Here is a 26,361-nt window from a genome sequence, read left to right as displayed (position 1 = left end):
TCCACGGCGGGGGGGGGCAAGCCTGGATTCCCTGAGAAATGTTTCTCATTTGCTACAAATCTGGGGTGGGGAGCCGGGTACAAACTAATATTCCGAGAGGGGGAAGAAGAATGGAAAGATGAAGAAGTCAATAAATAAATGGCTATGTAGAAGCGTGCTTAAAGCGATATTCATTCTCTCATATATTTATTGAGCGCCTGTAGTGCACAGAGCACTGTACTAAGGTGCTTGGGAGAGTACCATATAATAGCAGTGCTCTGGAAGGATGCCAGGGCTTCAGTGTGGAGGTTACAAAAGTGCTGAGGTGACTGTGGGGAGGATACCATCGTAAGCTCGTTGAGGGTAGGGAACTCTGTTGCACTGGACTCTCCCAAGCACTTAATGCGGTGATCTGCACACACTAAGGCACCCAATAAATACTAGTGACGACGACACGACCCGGGGTGAAGAAAAATGAATCAGATAGAAGCCTCCTGGAGGGAGTGAATTTTCACGAGGACTTTCAAGATGAGAAGCACGATGAGTTCCTATGGGTTGTCCAGTGGGAGCTTCCCCCTGCCACTGAGACTCAAAAGGGCTTTGTCTGGCAGGAGTCCCTGTGAGAACCATAAATCCCACCACCCCGCAAGTCCCTGACAGAACAGACTGTTTATTAGACCCTTTTCAATATTTGCTTTATACCCATTTGAAATCATTACGATAGGAACAATCATGAAAAACGTATTCTGCCACAGTTTATGAATATAAGCATCATATCATCAGCAAACTGTCAGGACCCCAACTGTTTTGGGCATTCAGGATTCGCCCCACTCGGCTCCACAGGACATATACCACAAATTATATAATCATAAATTATTTATTTATATTAACATCGTCTCCCCCTTTTGACTGTAAGCTCCTGTGGGCAGGAAAATGTGTCTATCAACTCTGTTGCACTGTACTCTCCCAAGCTCTTGGTACAGTGCTCTGCACACGGTAAACACTCAGTAAGTACCACTAACTGACTGACCTTATTTCCACTCTGCAGCAAACTCAGGATCAAATCAATTGATTGCAAAAAGCAGAATTGCTCATCAACTCTTAAAAAGTTCCACTTGCAGTACAAACATCTTTCTTACAAGAAATTCTCTTTAGGAATTCAATAATTTCACATGAACACGTATTGAATGTGAGCATGCATTGAGTGTAAAGATACGGATTTTCTCAACTCTTTGTAAGACATCACTAAGTATAACTTTTTTTGCTTTTGTGCTAAAATAGCTAAACATTTTTCCTACGTTTTCCATGGGGCAACCCCTAGCGAAAATGCCTGCAAGCTTTTGCAGTCTCATCGTTCTCTTGCTTTAAAAAAATATACTTTACCTTGAAAACACTTTCCAGTGCCACAAAAAGACAACTTTGAATGAATAATCATTTAAAGTAGTGCACGGTTACCTACATTACCAGTATCTGACTCAGAGTGGCACTGAAGAAGAATCTTAGCCAATATATCGGAGAGAAACGTTTGGTACTTACTGCTTAATTCATTACGTTTCCCTTCATGTAAGTTTTCCCGTGTTTACGGTCGCAAGCCAAGTAACATATTTGATAACAAAATGGCAGACAGAAGGGGCTTGGGAAAGTGGAAATCTCTGCTTTGACTTCCTGTTGTAATTTATTTACCAGTATTAGTAAATATGCCTGCTGGCCAAAAAACAATTAGGAATTATTTTTTTGAAGATTTCAATTTCTAGAATTCAGTTGCTTGCTGTAAAATCCTTACTTTAATTTCAGTGTCTGCCTTCCCCACTAGATTATAACCTCCTTTGGGGGGGGGGGGGATCATTTCTTCCATTTTGTCCTTTCCAAGCATTTAGTACAAGTGCTCTGCACACAGAAGGCACCCAATAAATGTTACTGATGATGATGCTGGTTTCATAGTACTTACAGCATCAAAGTTTTTTTAATTAAAAACTACCATGAATAATGAATGGGCTTTTGTTGACAATGGATTCAGTTGAAAACACCTTCTCCCACTCTTGAGATTTAAGTTTCCTACAGCATCTTTAGCAGGACCGGGCTAAAGGCCACTGTCCAGCAATATTACATGGGACAGTCTTAAAGATATTGACCTCACTTTCAGGAGAATTCATTCTTTCATTCAGTCGTATTTATGGAGCGCTCACTGTGTGCAGAGCACTGTACTAAGCACTTGGAAAGTATAATGGAGCAAATGAGAGACAATCCCTGCCCACAGCAGGCTCATAGTTTGGGGGGGGGGGACAGATAACATTACAAGTAAAAATGCATCAATATAAATAAATAGAATTATAGATATAGATAGATTAGATAGATAGATAGATAGATAGATAGATAGATAGATAGATAGATAGATAGATAGATAGATGATAGAGATAGATAGATAGATAGATAGATACACACACACAAATCCTGTGAGGTGGGGAGAGGGAGGAAGAGCAAAGGGAGGGAGTCAGGGTGACACAAAAGGGAGTGGGAGTGTCCTGAAAGAGGGCACCTTCAGTAAGGCTTTAGGGCGGGGAGACGTGAATGTCTGGCGGATTTGAGGAGGGAGGGTGTTCCAGGAGGAAGGAGGTGGACCAAGAATCGGCGGCAAGACGGGTGAGATGGAGGCACAGTGAGAAGGTTAGCACCAGAGGAGCGGAGTGTGCGAGCTGGGATGTAGAAGGAGAGAAGGGAGGTGAGGTAGGAGGGCATGAGGTGATGGAGCGCTATAAAGCCAGTAGTGAAGAGTTTCCGTTTGATATGGAGAATGCAACTGTTTGGATGACAATAAAATCTTCAAAATTCAGAGAAAAATTAGAGACTGGGTATTCCCCAGAAAACAAAAAAGCAAAACATAATTACTACTATACACGTGCATAACTAACTTCTACTTGGGATCATTACTTTTAAGTAATTTTTATCCAAAATGGGAGTTCGTTCAGAAGTAAAGCCAGATACAGTACGTGGAAAAACAAACCACTATGTAAGCTGGTGGAAAAACGGACAGTTTTATTGGAAAATTTGGGTTTCTTTTTCAATTCTTTAGAAAGCAGTCTCTTGAATGTGGCACAATACATAGGCCCTTCCTTACCTTATCAAAAGAAAATGATTTAAGGCTGCTTTAAGACAAACATAAAAACCCAATGTCTCTTAGGACCAGTCTGCTTTTCCTCTCTGCCGCGCTCAACAGACAAGGTCCCTTCCACTATTTACTTCACTCTAAAACTCTTATTTTATTTGAGGTGTTGGTAAATTTAACTTCTCTGTGGCTACGAAGCATGTACCCTGGGTTGAAGCTGTGGCCACAGAAATCCCTGCAGACACATACATATAAGACACTACATGGCGTTCCTGCAAACTGCGGTGACATCCCCAAACCGTAATGTAGGCAACTGTTTGGAAAGGTAAATAAGATGAGAGGAGAATGACGGTTCCAAATAGCTGAAACAGTACGGGTCTGGATGAAATCGGAGAAAGTTGTGAAAGACGAAAAAGGCTTTATAAAGCTTGAAGCGAGTTTTATGGGACTAAAATTTGAAGTGAACTATCTTACAGCCAATAAAGCATGTTAGGGAAGACTTGGGAATGTGGCAAAAACCCAGAGATATTTCGCCAACACCGGTGATCATTAGCACCGGTAAACAACAAAGGGCTAAAGAAGGACTGATAACAGAGTAGCATGAAGATCCTATCAGGTTTATTATTATTATTACTCTACTTGTTCAGCACTGTTCTGAGCCCTGGGGTAGATACAAGAGCAGGTTCTAGAATAAGCACCCCTGAAGGAGCCATATCTGTTGCCGATTTGTACATTCCAAGCACTTAGTGCAGTGCTCTACACATAGTAAGCGTTCAATAAATACTATCGAATGAATAGTAATAACCAATTCATAATCCAGTTAGCTCCCTTTCTCTTTCGTCCTGTTCCACCCAAACTACAGAAGTACTATGTATAAATATTATACTATGTACTGGGAATGTTACATTATTCCTGAAACAACGAGGAAGAATCGATTTGCAACAGACCCTACTGGAAAATGACCTGGGGCATCACACAGGAAAAGAATATAATCTGTGTGTCAAACTTTAAATTTGATTCTGCATTTTGGAACGTTTTGGAAAACGAGAATCAGGTTGATCTTAACCGGTTTTTGTGATCTGCATTCCTCCTACATCGGAGAAAAGTGATCTCTGGCTTGCAGCTATTCGTATGTTAACTGAACTGCGTCAATTCATTTTGGTGTCCACTAAATCCCCATTTTTTTTTTTTTTTAAACTGCAAGTACCGTATGTGTCGATTTGGGGTGGGGGTGCTCTCCTGAAGCCTAAAAGTGTACAACAGGGGTCCGGACCCTAGGATTCCAACAAGCCACATCTGGTTCTCAGTTCAAATGTGGACCCTGATCACAGGTGCCCATCCTTGATTGTATTCAGCACCGAGAGGGAGAAGCCATTAGTTTTGCCTCCTCAGAAAAGAGTTATGAAGGAAAAGCCGCTATGGCCTTGTACAGAGAACACAGGCCTGGGGGTCAGAAGGCTGGGTTCTAATCCCAGCTCCACCACTTGTCTGCTGGGTGACCTTGAGCAGGTCACTTGACTTCTCTGGGCCTCAGGTACATCCTCTGAATAAAGACTAAGAGCCCCACGTGGGACAAGGACTATGTTTACCTTGATTAGCTTGTATCTACCAAAGCACTCGCTGGCATGTAGTAAGCACCTAACAAATATTATTAAAAAAACAGAAGAAGAAAGGAAGTAGTTTGACCTCAATGTCTCTTTGAGCTGAAGAGGGACTCAAGGGGAATCCAAAATGGTGATGAGGCAGAGTTCAAGCTGTTCTTGTCTCTCTTCTACCCTACACGTGGCACCCATCTATTGCACCGTACGGTCATGGGCCTGGTAAGAGCTCTGCAAGGCAACGAGCCACTCAAACTCCACCTCCCTTCCCCGCCACCTCCCCAGAGCTATTGGGACTTTCTGGGAAGAGGCTGACTCCATTCCCGATAGGAAGCTGAAGCACAAACGACCCTAACGGAGCTACCGGATCACCCTGGGAAGAAGCTGGCTCCTCTTCCGACAGTGGAGAAGCTTCCCCTCTGTACTCGTGGTATTCTTTCCGACTGGTGGTATTTGATGGCGTCTCCTTGACTCTGGTCATTAACTCGTCTGGGAATCTGGCTTAGCCACGACCGCTGGGGCTGAAAAGACCTAAGACTAGTGGTACCCGGGCCCACTAATTCTTTGAAACTCATTTCATGTCAGTCTTTGTTCCCCTAGCTCCCTCCACCCCCTCCAAAACCCTTGCCCGCTTTTCACCCATACTCAAAATTAGAGTTTGGCACCTACACTTGCTCGGCCTTTGGACAGCATCCATTATGGTAAAAGATAAATTATGGCAAAATGGAGATTCTTTCTCCCTCTTATTTCAACTCTAAGACCCGTGTGGGATAGGCACTCCGACATACTTGATTACTGGTGTCAACCCCAGTACTCAGTAGAGCTCTTGGCTCATAGTAGGCACTTGAACCCAATTATCACTATTATGGCAGTTTAGAAAAGGCGTATTTAATCGCTAGCCACGTGGCTTTAGAGCTATGGATGTTGGAGAAGGCCTAGCGGGCTAGCCAAGATGTTAGATTCCTTGACGGCAAGGCTGTGTCTACGAAACAAAAGACTGTCACCTACAGTCTATCCCAAATTCACTTCTACACTTCTGACCATAACGTTGAGAAGCAGAGTTGTCCTCTGGTTTGATGATTTTGCTGCTGTTGACAGTGATATTGCGGCCGGGGTGTACCATGGGGAGGATCCCTCGTATACTCATGCGCTGTGGAAATAAATACGCACCTGGTCCTCTGCACTCAGGGTGATCATTATTCAGAAATTCTAGGAATATGAGGGGAAAGCTCTGTTCCCACTGCCAGCAGAACATTTACTAGAGTCATTTGGACTGAAGAGGTGATGGTCTGGTGCTGAGCCATCCAAACTCTCTATCATAATAATAATTGTATTTGTTAAATGCTTATTGTGTGCCAGACACTGTGCTAAACTCTGGGTGGATATAGTAACCGCTCACTACAGTGCTCTGCGCACAGTAAGAGCTAAATAAATAGCGTTGAATGAAGATAAGCAGGTCCCACCTGGGGCTCCCAGTCTAAGTAGGAGGGAGAACAGCTACTGAATCCCCATTTTGCAGGTGAGGAAACTGAGGCGCAGAAGTTCAGTGAGCTGCCCAAGGTCACTTGTGTGGAGGAGCCAGGATTAGAACCCAGGTCCTCTGACTCCCGGGCTCACGCTCTTTCCACTAGGCCAGGCTTTCGTACCCTGCCCGCCTACGCCTGGAGGTATAGAGAAGCACTGTGGCTTAGTGGAAAGAGCCTGGGCTTGGGAGTCAGAGGTCGTGGGTTCTAATCTCGGCTCCTCCACTTGTGTGTTGTGTGACTTTGGGCAAGTCACAATTTCTCTGTGCCACAATTACCTCATCTGTAAAATGGGGAATAAGACTGTGGGCCCCACATGCGACAGCCTGATAACCTTGTATCTCTCCCAAGGCTTCTAACAATGCTTGGCACATAGTAAGCGCTTAACAAATACCATCATTATTATTATCATTATTGTTGTTGCAAAGCAATTGGCAAGTGATCTGTCAGATCAAGAGCAGCAGCAGGCACCACTGTGTTCGTGCTTATTTTCTAAGCCATAGCAGAGTGCAATATTCAGAGTGCCTTAGATTGGATAAGGAGTTTTCCACTTTTTTGCAAAAATGAGTGGGCATAGCAAAAACAAGAAATGAAAAACAAAAACAGCAGCACCAGGGACAATAAAAAAAAAATACAGTTGTCCTCTGCACAGTTGAAGAGACCAGAGCCGGAAAACAGCAGGAGCAGCAGCAGAGGAGGGCGAGTGCAGGCAACAGCTGTCGTTTAAGGAGTCAGCGCAGCATCTGAGAGGCAGCCGCTTGCCTGCTGCGTGACCTTGGGCAAGTCACCTAACTTCCCTGTGCCTCAGTCGCTCATCTGCAAAACGGGGATTTCATACTCCTCCCTCCTACTTTTATTGTGAGCCCCATTATAAAGGGACCCAATGTTTGGCACATAGTAAGCGCTTAAATACCACAATTATTACTGCTACTTTTTGGAAGAGAGATTTCCAGCAACTGTACGAATACCAAACTCTGCCCAAACAGTGTCCGCACTGAAATGGAAAGACCACCCCAAACCACCGAATGCCCGGGCATTCGGCACCCATCTCTACGATTCTCCTTTATCAGGCCACACAGCTTCATCCCGTGCTGTAATATTAACTCTTCTTCCGGCCAACCGATGCGCTATCAAAAAGGCTTTCATTTTGAAGTAGCGGTGAATGGAGAAAGGGGAGAGAAAAAAGTAAAAACCTAAACGATAAAAGCCACACCAGCCAGAAAGGCAGGAGCTTGGGAACCAGGTTTTCCTAGAGGCCCTTTCTTCCGCAGTAGGCAAGTGGAAGTACGCATCAAAAAAAGAAAATTGCTTCCCCACTTGACTGCTCTCCTGTAGCCTGGATTCGGTTTATATATTTTTGGTGAGAAGTACCTACAATTAGAAAGGGTTCAGGAGCGGAGGAGTCCATTGCAAAGACTGCAAGTTTGGGAAATATAAATAAAAGTAAATGTACATTAGAAGAACTTCATGTGCTTCTCCACATTGGACAGGAGGCGTGAAACAGGGGAACCCACTTATCTAAGTGATCCCCCCCGCCCCTTTTCAGTGCTAACCCAGTGGAAGGACACTGAAGCTTAAGGGAAAGAGATGGCTTCCTGGTCCTAGATCTCAAAACCTTTCATGATATTCCACCTTAACTCTCCTAAGTTTCCCCTACATCCCTCCGCTTTTCAATATCTTTGTTTTATTTAAATTAAACTTTTTAATAATTTGGTTTTACTACCTTTTTCCAGCCTGAATGCCATAAAGCAAAGAAAACATTGAAATACACGTACAAGTAGGATGGCCTAGTGGAAAAAGCACGGGCTCCTCTGCTGGCCTGCTGTGTAACCTTGGGCGAGTCATTTAACTTCTCTGTGCCTCAGTTACCTCATCTGAAAAATGGAGATTAAAACTGTGAATCCTATGTGGGACAGGGTCTGTGTCCAACCTGACTTACTTGTATCTACCCCAGCAATTAGTACAGTGTCTGGCACACAGTTTGCACTTAAATACCACTAAAAAAAGTCGATCACATGCCCTCAGTCACACAATCACCTGAAATATGCAGTTGCATTCTTAAAGGCTGCTTACTCTCGTGACTCTTCAGATAGGCAATTACCTATTATGAAAATATGTTTTATACAAGTACTTAGAACTTATTCAACAAATGGCTGCATAATCATTACTAATGTTTTATGTAATTCTTAAAGATATGCTATTTGAACAAACATCCATATAGATTTCAGAGGACAGACTGCTCAAGTCATTAGGAACTAACAACATAAGAGCGATACATCAGAAACTATTACTAATTAGAGGTACCCATGAAAGAATATTCCTTTTCTCTACCTTCCCAATTTTACTGACAAAAGAACTCTGATAAAGATAACTGAGGTATTAATGTCCGAAATCGTGGGAGAAAAGGCTACCTAGAGGAACAATCCTTCCTTTTTTAAAGACATTTTTTAAAAAGCACATCTCAGTCGAATTGTCTCTTTCTACGATTAGACTTTGAACTTCAGTTGCTCAGTTTTCTTTCCATTTTACTTAAAAGTTCATCAATTCTATGTTTGGACCTCAAGATAAAAATATACCCTTTTTTTATATTTAACCCTACAGATTGCAGTAAAGTAGAAATGTTTGAGTGGGTCAGTTTATCAGCAACCTGTATTATTTCTAGTTTACTTCATAGGAAGAAAATATTAAGAATTAGTTTCTTTTGCGGGGAGTGGGAGTAAATTGATGCCCACAGAAAGGTTAAGTAAAATAAGGGGGGCGGGAAGGAGAGACATATCCAACGAGTGAGTACATTTCCACCTGAATTCCCCTAGAAAAATTTTTTTTTTTTTTTTTTTAAAGGATTAGCCATTAGACCCTGAGTGAGTTTACAGTCTAAGGCCCTGAAGGTCAAGACGCACCCAGAGAAAAATTCAGAAGAGCCTGTGCAAAATCTTCTAACTTGGTAGATCTAATCCCAAAATCAGTACCTGCAAATCGGTCAGTGTCAAAGGCTTACAAATTATGTAAAAAGAAAATGCAAACCCAGTTTCCTCCAGCTCCCGCCCCTTCTCCCCGCTTCCCTCTCTATCCGGACCCATGGAACGGGACACATACATCCACTAGCTTCATTTCCTGTTCACCAGCTATCTTCTCGGCCCACTACAATTAGGTTTCCCACCTCTTCATTCCATCGCAACCACACTCTTGAAGGTCACCAGTGTCCTCTGTATAGTTAAATCCAAAGGACTCTACTCTGCCCTAATCCTCCATGACATCTCAGTTGCCTCTGACACTGAGGACTATCCTGCCTCCTCGAAAAACTCAGGCCCTAGTTTCCCAGACATGGTATTAACCTGGTTCCCCTCCTAGACATCCCGCTCATTACTCGTTCCTTCTCTTTTATTCATTGGCTTCTCCTCTTCCTTTTCTAAGCCCCTCACTGTAGGTGTCTTCCCAAGTTCCAAGTCCCTTGCTTTCTCACTCTTCTCACATCTGTGGCACATGGCTTTAGAAGCTGCGGCCATGAGGATGATCCCCTAAACCTACCTCTCCAGCCCCGACCTCTCATCCAACCTACAATCCTACATTTCTTCTTGCTTCTACCTGGGTGACCCGGCAGCATGTCAAAAATAACACCTCTAAGACTGAATGCTTTCCCTCCTGAATCCACTGAGCCTAACTTTACCATTTCTGTCATTCATTCCTTCATTCAGTCTCATTTATTGAGCGCTTACGGTGCACAGAGCACTGTACTAAGAGCTTGGGAAGTACCGTTTGGCTACAGATAGAGGCAAACCCTACCCAACAACGGGCTCAGTCTAGAAGGCTCCTGTCAATACCAGGAGCCTCAACTTCTCCCTATCTTTCACCTCTCAGCTTCAAGCTATTGCTAAATCCTGCCGGTTCTTCCCACACAACATCTCCCGCATCCATTCACTCACCTCCACCCCAAATGCTAGCGCCTTGACCTAGGCTCTTCGGATAGATTATAATTATCAGCTCTCTCATCCATCCTCCCTGCCTCCAGCCTCTCTCTCCGTCCACCAAAATATATCGCAAGCTGCCGCACGGATCATCTTCCTAAAGCATCATTCATCACACATCTTCCTTCTTCCTTTCCCTCCGCGCAACGGTGCTTACTGCATGCTTGTTGTGGGTAGAGGACTGTACTAAGTGCTTACGAATGGCTTCCCAATTCTTTCTGCACCAAGCATCGATGCATGATACGTAAGTTACAAGGCTCTTTGCTAATTCCCTCATCTTGCCCATCAGAGTAAAGGGAAGTGAGAGAGTCAGAGCTGGCTGTTGACTATAGGTTGCTGCCTCTTCTCCCTGAGATTCAGCCAGAAGAAATTTTTATGTGGCCATGAATTTCTCTTTGCTGAGGCAAAAAGTAAGATAGAGAGGGTTAACCTGAGCTTTAACCTAGACTAAACATTATTGTTCAACCAATTTTTCCCCCCCAGGAAAGCTCTCAAGTAGAACACATGAACTGACTGCATGACTTTTTTAATCAAATCCTTAGCTTGGCCTGTACATTCTTAAACCCCAGTTGCTGTAAATATTAATAATTGTGAAATTTACCTTGCAAAATTCGCTTCTGGTATTTCTCTGTTGTGAGATCGTACCCTGTTTGTGCTTAATTATGCTCCAGTTTTGATTATCTAATTTGGGGGTTTGGTTCGGTCATGACCAGTGGGGTCTACACAGAACACTGGATTGGATCCTGGATGGAGCCCTAATTCCACGTCTTCCTTTTGTAGTCCTAAAAGAGGGCGGCAGAGCAGCTCCAATTCCAACTCAATGGGGAAAAAAACCTTGCTGGAGTCTAATCAGAAGTACAATCAATTTTACAGTTGATTATTTACTCTGCTTGTCCAACATGCAAATTTTTTATGACTCTCCCATTGGGTGAAAGATCTTTGTGGGCAGGAAACCTGCCTCAAGCTTTTGTTATACTTTCCAAGCCGCTTTAATGCTCCCAATGGTTACGAAATAAATACCGCTACAAAAAAAAAACAAAAACCCAAAACCCAACTCTGCCACTTAATAAAATTGCTGAAAATACGTTTTGGTGCTTTTCTAAGTCCTGTAATTGTTCAACATACCCTCACAGAAGCTACCCAAGAACTTATACAGCTAATGAAAATCTCAACTAATATTTCTCCTTACAATGGCTCCAAGAAGAGCGACGATTCCGCTATTCCGGCAAAAAATGGCAGAGATGGTACTGGGTTGATGGACCCGGGTCTGACCTAGTATGACCCGATTTTCTGGTTGTATATCCTCTAACGCTGTCTCCTGTAATGTTTTTAGTCTACCACCCTCCAATTCACAGGCTTAGAGTTTGGAGTCCGCCAAGCCTACTTCCGACATCAGCTGAACGACAGCAGTCACAAGACATGACAATAACAACGCACTCAGTAACAAATGGCCAAATTTGAAGTTCTTTGGACCAAAATATGTCCTTTATGTTTTTTTTAAAGGGAAACATTGCTTGCAAGGATACCTACGTTTTTTCCTGTGCTCTACCAAGCCCACAGCCTGTTTCGCTGAGCATTTGCAAAACCAGTTGTCCCCGAGTAAAACCGTGACTTCATTGGTATGAATAAGTTTTCCTGGCATGAAGGCAAGAGGACCGAAAGGTACCTATCAAAAGAAAAAACCAAGAAAAAACAAAAATCAAAACCCAACTATGTTCTGAATATAAATGCATACTGTGAAATTCACGCTAATAACCACTTATTTAAATGTGATCAACCCTAAAACCTGGCCAAGCAAAATACCAACCTTCCCTGGGTTTAATTTTGTTGCTAAAACAAAATTTTGTCAGAAAACGTTATGGATATAGAATACGCTGATTTTGAAGCAAAAAAAAAAATCAATCAATATAAAAACATCAGCATTATACTTCCTAACATTTGGCAGAGTTCTTTTATGGTTGCGTATCAAAAAACAGAATCGTCTTCTCAGAAATGCTTTATATAGAGTTAAATACCATGTGATCACGTAAACGGATCGAGTAACGTCCAGAAAGAAAAGAAAGCAGAAGTGAACTATTAACTTGAAAAGGATCTTTTAACTGTTGGGCCCAAGGGGCTACCTGCCCCGGCCCCCACCCTCGAGGCAGCCCTTGCAGCTTTTCCAACCTCCCCCATACTCTCATGTGCGCTCTCTCCGCTGGGAAGCTAAAAATAGACCCAGGGACCCTCACCACACGTTCGGAGATGACACGGAGCGGATCTGGACCAGGAGTGAGGGAGCCTACTAGTGTACTTCAGCCCCAGGCCCTTCCAGACCTTTTCTCAAAAAAATCCCAATTCAGAATTTGGGTTAGTATGGTATGAAAGCATCTGCCCTAAGATTCTTGAAAAGGGTGAACAGTGCCAATAAGTTTACACATATGCATCTACACATATTCAGCCCCCACAGCACTTAGAGAAACAGCACGGCAGGTTGGATAGAGCAGGGGTCTGTGAGTCAAAGGCCATGGGTTCTAATACTGGTTCCGCCACTTGTCTGCTGTGTGACCTCGGACTAGTCACTTCCCTTCCCTGGGACTCAGTTACCTCATGTGTAAAACGGGGATTCAGACTCTGAGCCCCACGTGGGACAAGGGACTGTGTCCAACCTGATTTGCTTGTATCCACCCCAGTGCTTAGTACAGTGCCCGGCCCCTAGTAAGCACTTAATAAATACCATCATCATCATTATTATGTACATATCCATAATGTATTTATAATGTCTGTCTCCCCCTTTAGATTGTAAGCTCGTAGAGGGCAGGGGATGTGTCTGTTATACTGTACTTTCCCAAGCACTTAGCACAGTGCTCTGCACCACGCAAGCCCTCAATAAGGACCACTGATTGACACAAATCACACTCACCTGGTGTAGATTTTTCTCTGGTACAGGCAAGAGAAAGACTTTACAAACCACTTGCAGTGAAAGATTTGAGTTCAAGGCTTTAGAATAGATCTTTGTCAATGTGAAGATCATTAAAACAAAAATTAGCAGCACCTTTTTTATATAAAAATCAATGAATTAGAAAATATTATGACGGTTCCTACTCTGGCTAACAGGAAATGACTAAGAGTCATATTTCTGTCACAATTATAGTTTTCTATATAGTAGATTTGCATACCAAATAGATCAGATTTTTGTGATAGCATTTATGCCATCAGTTCCCATTTGTTATTAACATGATAATTTATTATAGACCCGAAAGAAGAAAAAAAAGCAAATGCCTATTACTGTAATTAACATAACAGAGTATTCCACAATAAACCTGAATACTACCTCTGTGCTGCTGTAGTAACCTCAGATACTAAAACCATTAAGAAAGTTTTTCCAAATGAAATTTACTTTACCTACCATGACATCGTAGGACAGTTTATCGGGCAAGGTGCTGAGTCGTTCTTGAAGGGCCTCATAGTCACTCTCCACCTTTTTCCTGTCAACAAACGGATGCAAATCCATTACCTATTCCTAACAGTGCCTATTAAACAGTTATAACTAAACTGACACACAGATGTGAAAATTTCACTTTAAAAGCCTCTTTTGGCAATTTATAGATTAAGCCACTTTCAAAAAAAATCTTATTCTTAAAGCTATTTAGCGATGGCAATTCCAATATCCAACGTAATTTAGCAGAGGGACTAGCTGGTCTGTATTCAGCACACCTAGCAGTAGATTGAAAATAATCTCATGGTCCTACATGCCTTAACACCGCAAGCAATATCTGACTCGGCCAATTAGAGCTAGAGGGATTTGCCACGATTCTTTGCTGCAATTCAGAGTTGTATTGCAGAGAAATGTCAGATTGAATTATCGCCCCCGGTAGTTTCCTTGGGCTTGCTTCCTAAACCACCTAGGTATCCATCCGGCCGTTGCCTGGGGAGGCCAGCGACCTGGAATTTAAAGGTTTCCTTCAGCCACCCCACAGTCTGGACACCAGGAATGCCTTCGGGCCACCTCAGGGAGGAAAAAAGATAGGGAAGGAAGAGCCCTGAAACAGGAATCTTGTTTATACGGCACAACGACTGCCACTAGGAGACTAGGTCTGCTCCCTGGGTTTATCCTACAGAGACCCTGATGAGAAAGAGGAACAACATCCCTTCAAAAGTACACATTTGCTCCCCATAAACTCTCTCTAGGCGGTAAGCTCCTTGTGAGTAGGGAACTGACTACCAACTGTTATAGTGTGCTCTCTCAAGCGCTTTGTACAGTGCTCTGCAAACAGTATAGGCACTCAATAAATACCACTGATTGAAAGAGAGAAAGCCACTCTCTCTTGGAAGTAGGAATTCACTTGGAAAGAAAAATGTGAATAGACCTCTCTGTCAAGCCTTCCTAGAGTGATATCCAAATATCACTCTAGAGGCCAAATGAGGCCTAGCATACTAGGATTATAGTGTAGAGAGCTGAGTGTTGGGTGGGGCAAAAATGAAGAATAAACCCTGTCAAATTAGCTTGTCAGGCGCAGCATTGGAAGCAGCATCTGTTTGGGCAAAATCTTGGCTTTCTGGGATTTATGTTAGTTGAAGAGAGGGCCGGGAAGGGATGAGATGGACGTGAAGATGGGCAGGGCAAATGGAAAGCGGGGACGGCAAGGGGGAGAATCAGCTTTACTCTCTTGGAAGCCCGTCACTGGGCAGGGATGGTCTCTATCTGTTGTCAAATTGTACATTCCAAGCGCTTAGTACAGTGCTCTGCACTTAGAAAGTGCTCAATAAATACTACTGAATGAATAAATTAATGAAAGGAAGCACCGGCCCCTAACCCAAATGCTCCCACCTCTGATTTTAACAGTGATACTGTAACAGTGCTATTTTCAAGCCAGAGAAAGGGGGACAGAAAGGCAAAGACTGCAGATTAGGGGGAAGGTCTGATGGATATTCTCTCCACTAGACCACACTCCAAGGGGGTAGCAATAGTTACTGAGTGTCCACTAGCGTGGTGGGACTATTATTATTAATAATAATCGTGTTTACTAAGCTCTTAGGAGAGAACGATAGAACATCGGAAGACATTCCCTTCTCACAAGGAGTTCAAAGTGTAGAGGGGAAGATAGACAATAATAAGCAGCATGACCTAGAGGCAAGAGCACGGGCCTTGGAGTCCAAGGTCGTGGGGTCTAATCCCGACTCTGTTACTCGTCTGCTGGGTGACCTTGGACAAGTCATTTAACTTCTCTGTGCCTCAGTTACCTCATCTGTAAAAAGGGGATTAAGAGTGTGAGCCTCATGTGGGACAGGGACAGCCCCTTGGTATAACCTTCCGCAAGTAGCGTAAACACCTATGCCTCAGTTTCCTGCCTTTCCTACCTCACAGGAATGTCAAGAGAAGAAGGTAATTGATGTGAAGATGCTTGGGGAAATAAAATTATTCTATAAATTCACGGTGTAAGATTTACGGTCTGGCAAGCTTCTTTTAGGCTAACCCATTTTTGTTTGGATCAAATTGACAAAAAGGGAAGAGGAGAACAAGCATGATGATAATGATCCATAGAGAACATTGGTTTTGGACCAGAGAGGCATAAATATAAAATCTGATGGTTGCCTAAAAGTTAGCCAAATGCCTCCAGGTGTGCTTTCCAGAAAAAGTTTAAGAATAATTGACAAATGGTTCAGAATCCTGTGAGAGTCAACTGATTTCAGTTCACAATCTGGTTTCTGAACTCTCCCAAGTGCTTAATACAGTGCTCGGCACACAGTACTCAGTATTACTGAGTGAATATGGACCTTTCTTAAGGGAGGTGTAAAGGAAATCTCAACCACATCTTTTATAGCTGTAAGCTATCATTATTGCTTGTAATACTGTCATGACTTCAACTGACACAGCACAGTTTGCCAACAATACGGAAGTTAGGTTCATGAAGAACTCCTTACTGAGGATATTACACACCGTGATATTCATGTTGTGACCAAAGCCACGCACATGCACACGACTGCTTCTTCCAACAGGCACATGTTATTGGAAAATTGACTGTACCTTCAACCTCAAAATTTCCAGATGTTTTGCAAATATATCTCAAGCATCCCCGTTTTGTGGGTCAAGGATCAGTAACCTCACTTTGTACGCAGAGAAACTAGGGTATAGAGTTATAAAATGATACAAATAAAGGTACATAAGGTCAACCAGCAAATCAGCCTTTAAAATGTAACTAAAATCCAGGTCTTGACTCCCAGGCCCACACGTTGCCGGCCTCGACCCTGTGTCTCCGCTTTGCTTTCAAAGCTGGTCAAATGCATCTGGAGAATCTTCCTGGCAAAGCTGTATTTTGGAAATATCACTCTAGGCAACTAGGGAATATCATAAATGGATTATAAGTATCATAGATTGATAAAAAGCAAGGTTCTATCTCTGTGAAGTACCAAAAAATGTACTTCTAAAATTTTAAAAAGAAAGCTTTACCCTTTTCTTTCCACAGATGATGAAACCCAGTAAATTATTTAGATGTTCATCACATTTATCTATTTAGTATTTTTGTCCCCTAGAGCTCGGCTGCTTACGCACAAAATACTGGCCAAAGAAATATTTTGGAGATATGCTAGGTCCGGCTCAAGTAGAAAAGGGAATTATTATAGTTTCCATTCTGTTTCAAAAAATCTACTGCAGAGACAGACACTTCCTATTAAAAATGTCACATTCGGAAACAGCCGTCTCAATTATGGAATTCATAACCAGAAAGCAAAACCAAAAATCTCCCTTTAATCAATTTTAAATGCTCTGGGTCACATCTATTCAGTTGAAAACCCATCAGTAAGAATTCTGATCTGAACAAATCTGTGGAAACACTTGAGAACAGTTTGAGGGGCCCACCTATTTGCTCATCATCTGTGTACCTTCTTCCCTATGCTCTCAAAATGTTATTACTCTGAACCTGCCTAAAACTAAAATCAAATTTTAAAAACCTCAAAGGGAGGGAAAAATGCTCCAAATGGGGTCACTGAGCGGATAGGCTCTCCCTGCTGTTACAAACTAGGCCGGCTGAGAGTCGAGCAGGGTTTCTGACTGAAAGCAAGGAATTACAGCTTGAAGATCCCTTCTTCTAAAGGTTGCATTAGTCAGTGAGTTGGACTGTCCAGTGAAAGAGGAGTGATCTCCAAATAGCTGCCTAAATAATAATTCAGTCCAGAATAGCTCAGCTCCTGGGGCGTACCACACGGATACGACGCCAACTCAACTTATGTAAACGGGAAAAGCCCTTTCCTCTAAGAGGTGCCATCGACTCCATTTATCTTATTTCGTTGCTGACAATGCCCATGGCTGATGTATCCTCATAACTGGAAAGATGGTGAAATGTTTTTCCAATTTCCTTTCGTGCACAACTTTGCTGGAAATTGTTTTTTCAACAACCCAAAATAGCAGGCGATGGGCATGGAATTATTCAGAATCTTTTTCTGGGATCCTTTAATGCAGAAGTGAACGTTCTTGTTCAGGTTTTAAAAGATTGTTTTTTCTGTCTATTTCATAGCAGATACTTAGGAATAATTTATTTGGAGATAAAAGTGTAGTGGGTATAATGTTGTAAGATTGGGTTGGAAATATTAAAAAGACCATACCCATTCCTTTCATACATGATCCAGGGTAGTAGACGTCCTAAATTACTTTTGCCTATTATGAAGAATGTTTCGGTCCTAAATCATGTTTATTTCATTTTGCCACTAAGAACTTTACCCCTAATGCAATACACTTCAGCAGCCTAGGAAATTTTTGCTAACCCATAGAAGGGATTCCTCTTAGCAATACTAGGACAAATTGATAAAGCCAGCGCTTCCTTTCCTGAGTCCTGCCGATCATGGACTTTTATTAGTCTCCAAATGTCTTTAATCCCTCCTTTTCTACCAGCCCAGAAAACAATACCGCCCCCCCCAAAAAAGGCACACAAGTATGTGTCAGGCAACCTTGAGCGATAAAGCTCAGTACTGGTCCCCTGAGAAAAGCTGTCACTTTTAAAATATTGCAAAAAAAAAAATCATAAACACGATGCCTCAAAATCTCCGATGCTCTTCTTAAATGTAAACTGACAGAAACAGACTTTGTTGCGAAGAGCCAATTCTACATCATATGAGTAGGTGACATAAGGAATTCTGGGACCAACTCTGAATTTCTAAAAGAAGAATGAAGATTTTAACCCTAGTTGCATAATCCTGGCCCGAAAAGTTTGGCTTTAGGGTTAGAAAGCCTCACAAGGAAGAAAATGTGACAGGAAGTCAGTTTCAACAAGCCGCTTAGCATTTTTCAAGCATCCTCTGCCATCAAAACAACGCTTCCAAAAAAAACAAAAAAAAGACGAAAATCGGATGAATAAAGATGCATGAAGCCTACTGTTAAGGACAAAGTGTTCTCCTATTAACTGGCTAATTTCTAGGAAACAAATATGGTCAGAACTTGTGCTTGCATAAATACCCACTTGGGTATTTTTGTTTCTTTTAATGAGTAAATTTGAAAACAAATTATCACTGTTATAAAAAAAAAAGTCATACCCACAAACTACAGAAATTAGAAAGCTCCCAATAAAGCCAAAGTGTGGCATCTGATGCTTTTCATAAGCCAGGAAAGCACAATTGCTCAAGCAATTCAGTGCTACCTGAACAGAAATAGGCATTTTTCTCTTTGGGAGACTTCTTCCACTTAGTCTTTTTATGTAATCTTTCTACTATTACAGAAAATATTAATTGCTATTTTTCCAAATGTTAAGTGTTTGGTTTTTAATGACTTCCACTTGCTTTTTTCCCTGTATTTGGACGAGTATTTGGAAAGAGTGGCAACTCTTGACTCTTTTAAGATTATTTTGAGAACTGAAATGTCTAGGATAGAGAAAAGGACACACCTCACAAATATTAATTTTAACCGATGACCACGGCTATGGTCATCAGGGTAAATTTTTATTTAATTCACACAAACCTCGCAGATGTGTGCATGTGACAACAGAATCATACTAGACAACCTAACAGCCATTTCTCTTTGACTTACTTTTTCAGCTTACGCTAGAGAGGTTATCTAGAGAGGCTGAAAAACAGCAAAAAGGAAAGGGAAGAGTGGAAATGGTAAGGTCGTGGGTTAACTGGCAACTGAAAGCAATGTAGTCGGTGTACTGGGGGGGCTCAAATAGGCTCCTATCTTGCCTACCACTATTCACTTTCGCATCACCATGATCTAGTTTCCTTTTTGAACAGACCTCACCTACTGGTTGGGAGGAGTGATTTTAAAACACTTGGCAAATTTAATGTCAACTAAATTAATGTTTATTTGGGCCAAGTGATTCGTAAAATACATAATACAAAAAAGCACTTTTTAAAAACAAGGACGTACCTTGCACATTCAAAACCACTAAAAGGTAATGAGCATATAAACCAGTGAGAGATAACTAATGAAACACTGACTACTTTTCACTCTAATGTGCACCACTACAGCTCAATTTATCAGGGTCCTTTCACTAACAACTGAAGTGTTCTTCATCTCCCAGATCACTTTGGTTGAACATATATTAACAATTACTCCTGAAATTAAAGCTAACCTAGAAGTAAACTACAATGAAATGGAAACACTGACTAAAGACAAAGTACCAGAGGAAATTACAGTCCACTTTCAATCGGTTTAGGGGTGGGAGGGCTTCTGCCTAAGTAGGGCTTCTGCATAAGGGCAGCATAAATAGATTCCATATAGTCTTATTTCCAGCATAATTTTAACGTTCTCCCACACTAAACCTGATACTGAGGCTGTTACCAAAAAGATCTGCAAAATAAATCTGGAGTTTCTGTTCATCGTTCTCTGGCCACCTTCTTGTGGACAGGCACAGAGAACATTGGTACCGTGAAGTAACCGAGAGAGAAAATTAAAGAATCATTCTAAGTTTGGCTGAAGTTCGGAAGAAGAGGTCCGTAACAGATTACCGACGGGGCAGAGCCGGAGAACGTCACCTGGCGCATCAACATCCAGTAGGATGGATGTCAAGGAGGAGAGAGACAAGGAGCTGCCCCGGACGGGTTTGACGGTCCTTCATCAGGAGACAAAAGACTGGACGAACCACTGGTCTCACCCGACGGTGGCCTCTCTTACGTCTTTACGAAACTGCTAGTGAACAGCGACTGCCAAAAGGGACAGCAGAATGAGAAGCAAAGAGAATGGGTAATCCACTACCTAGATGGGCAGACGCTGAATAAATGAGATGAACATATAATGGAATGCTAAGTGGTCAATTTTGTCCATATTTTGCAAGCCCCAGTCCAAGAATATAATTTCTTCCTTCCTGCAAGTCACAAGGAGGGCTCCAAAGTGTTGTTCCCCTATTATTCAGCGTGGCTCAGTGGAAAGGGCACGGGCTTTGGAGTCAGGGCTCATGAGTTCAAATCCCAGCTCTCCCACTTGTCAGCTGTGTGACTTTGGGCAAGTCACTTAACTTCTCTGTGCCTCAGTTCCCTCATCTGTAAAATGGGGATTAAGACTGTGAGCCCCACGTGGGACAACCTGATTCCCCTATGTCTACCCCAGCGCTTAGAACAGTGCTCGGCACATAGTAAGCGCTTAACAAATACCAACATTATTATTATTATTATTCGCTTCAAATATCCACAGGACTCTGGACTGTAAACTCACCGTGGGTAAGGAACGTGTCTGCTAACTCTGCTGCAGTGTTCTCTCCCACACGCTTAGCACAGTGCTGCACATAGTAAGCGCTCAATAAATACCATTGACTGACTGACCCTGGATGAAATTAGGTCAAACCAATTGGCATAGAGGTTTTATTATAGTAAAGTAATGCCTGATGTCGAGAGGCACTGGTCAGATTAAATATTTTTAAATGTTGCTTTTTGACATTTTACTTGTTGGGAGAGAGACCCTGGAAACAAGTGAGTGGAGCCTGTCCATCCTCTGTCCAGATTTCTCCCCCTTTATTAATAGAACTGCTATGTAAATAGGCATGCTTTGCCACTAATCGGCCATAAATAGTTTCTGGCTCTGGAAATGTTACTAGCTGGGAGTCTATTATTATTCATAAGGAACAAGACGGATAACTGAATTCTTTAAAAACGCCTGGTCCAAGAAAAGAAAGGTACCCAAAACCTACGCATCACCCTTCCAAAAATTCCAATCAGATGGAACTTTAAAACTCCCAGAATATTGGGATTCTAGAAAAACCCAAAGAAGGAAAAAAAAAAACAGTTACCAATGTCCTGGCATCTCTACGTGCTGTTATGATTCTCGGTTGGACTTTTTAGTCTTTATTCTTTAATTTCTCTCTATGCAAATGGCAAACAACTTATCCTCAAAGACTACAGGCAGAGCAGTAAATACAAATGCCATAAATAATTTAGGGTCAAAAGGATGGTGAGTGTTGGTTTCATTTGCTAAGTGGAAAATTTCCTGGCCTTCTACACAATTAATAGGTTTTTTTTGCTTTGATTTTTGCTTGGAAATTTACCTTAACTTACCTTTTTTCCTAAACAGACAATATTCTTTCTAGCGGACAAATCCACGTGCACAAAACACCACCCATGCCATCTTTCTAATTTGGACTCAATAGCTATCTCGCCATTTTATTCTTTTAGAAAAGATGAAAGTCCATTCCCTCTCATATGAGAATTGAGTCTCGCCTGTAGCAAAGTGCTTTCGAACTTTTTCAAGTTGACTTGACTGCAAATCAGCTACGCACCTTTTTCATGTGCTCAAACTAGGCCTGATCTTGTCCATGTGCTTGTATACCAAATGATACCTTTATCCTAACAACTTACTCTTGGTTCACATCTCCAGACTCTGTGCACCAATCTTTTTAAATAGCTTTCTCTTCTATTCAAAACCTACAGGGCATACTTTTCTAATTTCTCCTCAAACAAAAGTTTTGTGTTATAAACAAATCGTTTATTTAAAAATCCGGTAGGCCAAAATAAGCTCTCGCTATTCTTCTAGTTTTTAAAAATGAATTATTACTGCTCATGGGGAGATGAAAAGATTTCTTAAAAGAAGAGCTTGTATATACTCAACTGGCCTATCCTAAGTCGTGGAAAAGGTATGTAAAGTTACCGCAAAATGCCCATTATAGACAATCTGAGACTCTGTAGCATCAATGGAGGCCACTCCAATTCTGCTTTTATTGAAAAATCAATGCAGAATTTGAACCCTTAAAAATAAAGTAGAACTTATTCATTTTAGATTACATTCGGTAAACCGAGGCCCAAAATTTAATATGATGATGTGTACAGATTTTGCTGATTTTCTTTACTCTTATCCACTGCTTGCAGCCTCTCTGCATTTAAACCAAAAACATTTGATATACACTAACTATAAATTATTTCCTCAGAGATCTCTCAGGCATGAAGAAAAAGCCTCTTAAAATAAATTTAAAATATTATATGCTTGGTGGTGTATAACCAAAGGTTTAATCTCATCACTAAAAGGGCAGTTTATTTTGAGTTTGCAATAACCCTGCAGACAATAATCAAGGCAGCTCCTGTTGTTCTCTCACTAAAATCTTGGTAAACACAGCATGGATATATAGCAATTTGATATCTGTACGATCAACTGCCATACCTCATAATAATTCGTAATACTATATAAGCTTTCATTTGCCATTAAATTGGACATTTTCCTCAGAAGCCACATGAAATTGTTATTTACCATGCATGTGTCCTATTAACTATAGCTTACCATTTTAAAACAGCAGTGTGTGTTTGTGTGTATAAATATACATATATATAATATATATATACAATTTACAACATATATACAATATAATACACATATACAATATATTATATTCACATATGTGAATATAAAAAATGTCATCCAGAGAGTATGTTTTGAGGATTAGGAAACTCGCAGATTTTTTTAAAACTTTGAAAAAAAACTTGCACATTAACCATATTTATATAATCGCTTAAACAAGTTTCAATGTTCTAACTCCACAAATTTAAGATGTCCTCCCAAAATAGATTAACTTTAAATGTGTCAGGGTCAAAAATGGCTCAGTACCCTCTCTACCATGCTATTTATGAAATTTCTTAAAAAAAAAAGAAAGGAGAGCAATTAAAAGAAAATGAAGGCTCTGCTTCAAAATACCTGAGTTGGATCAAGGATTTCTAAAAATGAAAGCTTCTGAAAGGGGGAAATCATAATCATAGAAGGCTTACATTCAAAAAGTATGCTGCTGGAAGAATATGACTCAAAGAATTACAAGTAATTGCTTTACTAAAACACAAGTAGGTTACTTCATCAGTATTTTAGTCATGGAATGAAACATTTTTCACTTACCAGTGCTGGATTTTTTCTTGGCAGCTAGTGACCACCTGTCATTAAAACAGATAACTGCTCATGAAAAAACAAGGCTAAGCACACAGCTGCAATGTCAATGTCTCAGAAAACTAGAACAGTAGCTTTACAGATTTGGTTGCATCGCTATATACATTTTTATTTGTCAATGCAGAGGCATGTGAATGTTCGTTTTTAAACAGCACACTTTATCATAAGACTCTAACGCAGACTGATAACTGCAGAACAAATTACAGCTTTCCGATTCATATTTTGGTACAATACCTGCACCATAACTATTAGGTGACACTTGATATTAGATAACTAGTATTTTGTACAATCTACAGACCTGTTTTCAATGTTACATATTTTGTAGAATAAGCAAATGTTATAAATTACAAGATATAAATGTAACATCCATTCTTCCTCGCTAAAAAAGAAATAAGACAGCCCTGAAAATGTTTCACTTGATCAGTACATCGCCAAATGTTTTCACCAATAATTTTTATTCTCAAACATTATAGATCAAGTCTGCAAAGCTTTTCTGTTATAATTTCAAGAACAAACACTCAGGTTAAAGAGATGCTCTGAACAGCTCACTTTTTCATGAATTCTCAACACTACGGATCCCCAGAAAACGAAAAACTCAGCCTGTAACACATTTTTAAAGATGGTATCACTACTTTGAGCAATTTATCAATGGCAAATCATGATTTTTTTTGGTCTTTGGCATTGGAATCTTGTGAAAAAATATGGATATTAGAAAAAAACCAAAAAATATAATTTAGAAAATTTCCCTCTTCCTTGAAATACAACTGATGTAGGGATGAGGCACCCATATGGCATTAAAGTATTTTTTAATTTCTTGATTCAAGACTTTCTAAATGCATTTGCACACCATCTTCTTTTAATACGACACTTTAAAATTTAAGACTGATCACTCTAAAAGAACTGCTTACCCATTTTACAGATGACAAGACTAGTTCACAAATAAACTAATTGGTTTATCCAGAATCAATGGTTCAGTAGTAATAGTACTGGGTTGAAAACCCACAACCTGAATTCTACTTTACTGCTGACCTTCATTCCATCACACATGTGCATTATACTTCCCACAACCACACTGATTAAAAGAAAATCTTGCCACACTACATTCCTGTGCCACGATAAACTCCTAAAATAAATTTCCCCCATGCTATCTTTCGAATATGACAATCCTGTAAGAAAATACATGCCATAAACAGAAACCTAACCATACTACATTTTAATAAAGCATAAAAGTCTGTTTAGGAATGATGCTTTCCCAGTAAACTATCAATCATGTAATAACAGTGGTAATATATGAGTACCAACTTTACATGTGGAAGAGGCAGGTTTTTTGGTTTGTTTAAAAAAAATCACAACAATCCATTTCATTGTTGCAGATTTGGCAATGATTATGAAAGACAAACCAAACTATGGGTTGAAAATCAAAATATTTAAGAAAATCCTTTTAAACATCCCCACTTAATTGCCCCATTAAATGAAAAGGCCCAAAAAAAAGACCGATGGATTCCGTTCTCAACTCATGTTTTTCCATGCATGAAGTGAGCTAAAAGCACAAAAAGAAAAGCCCTGCAAACCACAAGAGCAGCATGTTCATTAACCTCTACATGATAATCCTTTCGTAGCTGCATATTAACTAGTTACATATTCATAATCATTTACATTATTTAAAGGGCCTTCTATGAAATTTTCTAGGCTATATCCATTAGCTACAATGTTAAAGGTTAGAGAAGATAGTCTACTTAATGTTTCTAGGAAGCTTTTTTAATTAGTAAATATGTAAATTAAGCCCATATGCTCTTTATACTTAAAAAATAAGCCAACGGTAGGCTAGTGTATGCTCTTCTATCACCCCACACATTCTCTGCTACCTCTACCTTCCCCTACCCCCCCCAAAAAATGCATGGACACTCCAATTTTTATTTCATTTTCCTTCTTTGAAATCATTTCCCCTGGAAGGGATACTGAAGGTGGGAACCAGAAAGCAGTCTTCTGGTGGTTTGCAGGGCAAATGCCCATCACTGAAACACGTCCTGATTTACATTTAAAACGCAAGCAGAGATAAGGTATTTACCAAATCAAGCATCTTGGTGAGGCATTATTTAAACAGAAGTTTCAGTGGAACGGGTCACATTTTTGAGAACCATGGTAATCTAGAAAAGGCAAACTCAAAAAGGGGGTAGGAGGGATAATCTGAGTCTTTTGATAGCATTCTCACAGGACAATAAATAAAAGGAAGCCATAGTGTTCTTCTGCAATTTGTTAACTCTGATGCCAAAATAAATAAAATCAGGGGAGCAGCACAGTGCAAACTTGCACTGCCTAACTAGACAAATAACAGTGACTTTATTTTAAAAACCTCAAGTTATTCTGAAAATAAAAAGGCTAATCATTTAAATGCACATATAAATGGGAAGACTCTGGAAAGTCCATTAGTCAGTTCTATAATGGGGAGGCTAGGTTCTTGAAAAAGCCTCATGCTTAAGGAAAACTTGCAAACAACCATGTCTCGACTGACTTCACTTGCATGTGCCCAACAGCCTCTTCCAATAGTATCTCATCACGTTCTGTTCAGACATATGTGCGATTGTCAGATGAACATTCCCTTATTCCGCAATAGCATCCTATCCAAAATGCTAGATAACTGACTAACATTTTCTATCTGTTTAAGGAAACACAAGTGAAAATGTGTTAGATACACATTCACACACACTGGCACCCCAAAAGCTGGTCCCATGAGGAGTGTTCAAAAGACATCCTGGTCAAAACTATTGGCCAAATCCGAATTCAAATATGTACCTAAATTTCATTTTCCTTGCACTAAAAGCAAGTTTATTTTACCCCTTGAAAGTTGATAGATTTTCAAATATTTCAAAAACAT

At 40.8% G+C, this 26,361-nt stretch overlaps 1 protein-coding gene across 1 annotated transcript in view; it reads right to left on the bottom strand.

Moving 5' to 3' along the window:
• URI1 (URI1 prefoldin like chaperone) overlaps positions 1-26,361 on the bottom strand; it is a 71,847-nt gene that overhangs the window by 16,600 nt on the left and 28,886 nt on the right. The window contains exons 2-4 of the mRNA XM_007671481.3: positions 23,439-23,473; positions 13,557-13,635; positions 11,699-11,834 (exon numbers count right to left, since the gene is read on the bottom strand). Of these exons, the coding sequence (XP_007669671.2) occupies positions 11,699-11,834; positions 13,557-13,635; positions 23,439-23,473 (250 nt within the window). The remainder of the gene's footprint in view (positions 1-11,698; positions 11,835-13,556; positions 13,636-23,438; positions 23,474-26,361) is intronic.

Source organism: Ornithorhynchus anatinus, chromosome 11 (genome assembly GCF_004115215.2).
Source record: "Ornithorhynchus anatinus isolate Pmale09 chromosome 11, mOrnAna1.pri.v4, whole genome shotgun sequence".
NCBI classification, from domain to species: Eukaryota; Metazoa; Chordata; class Mammalia; order Monotremata; family Ornithorhynchidae; genus Ornithorhynchus; species Ornithorhynchus anatinus.
The sequence above is the reverse complement of the archived record's forward strand: the minus strand, read 5'-3'. Positions and strand labels throughout refer to the sequence as shown.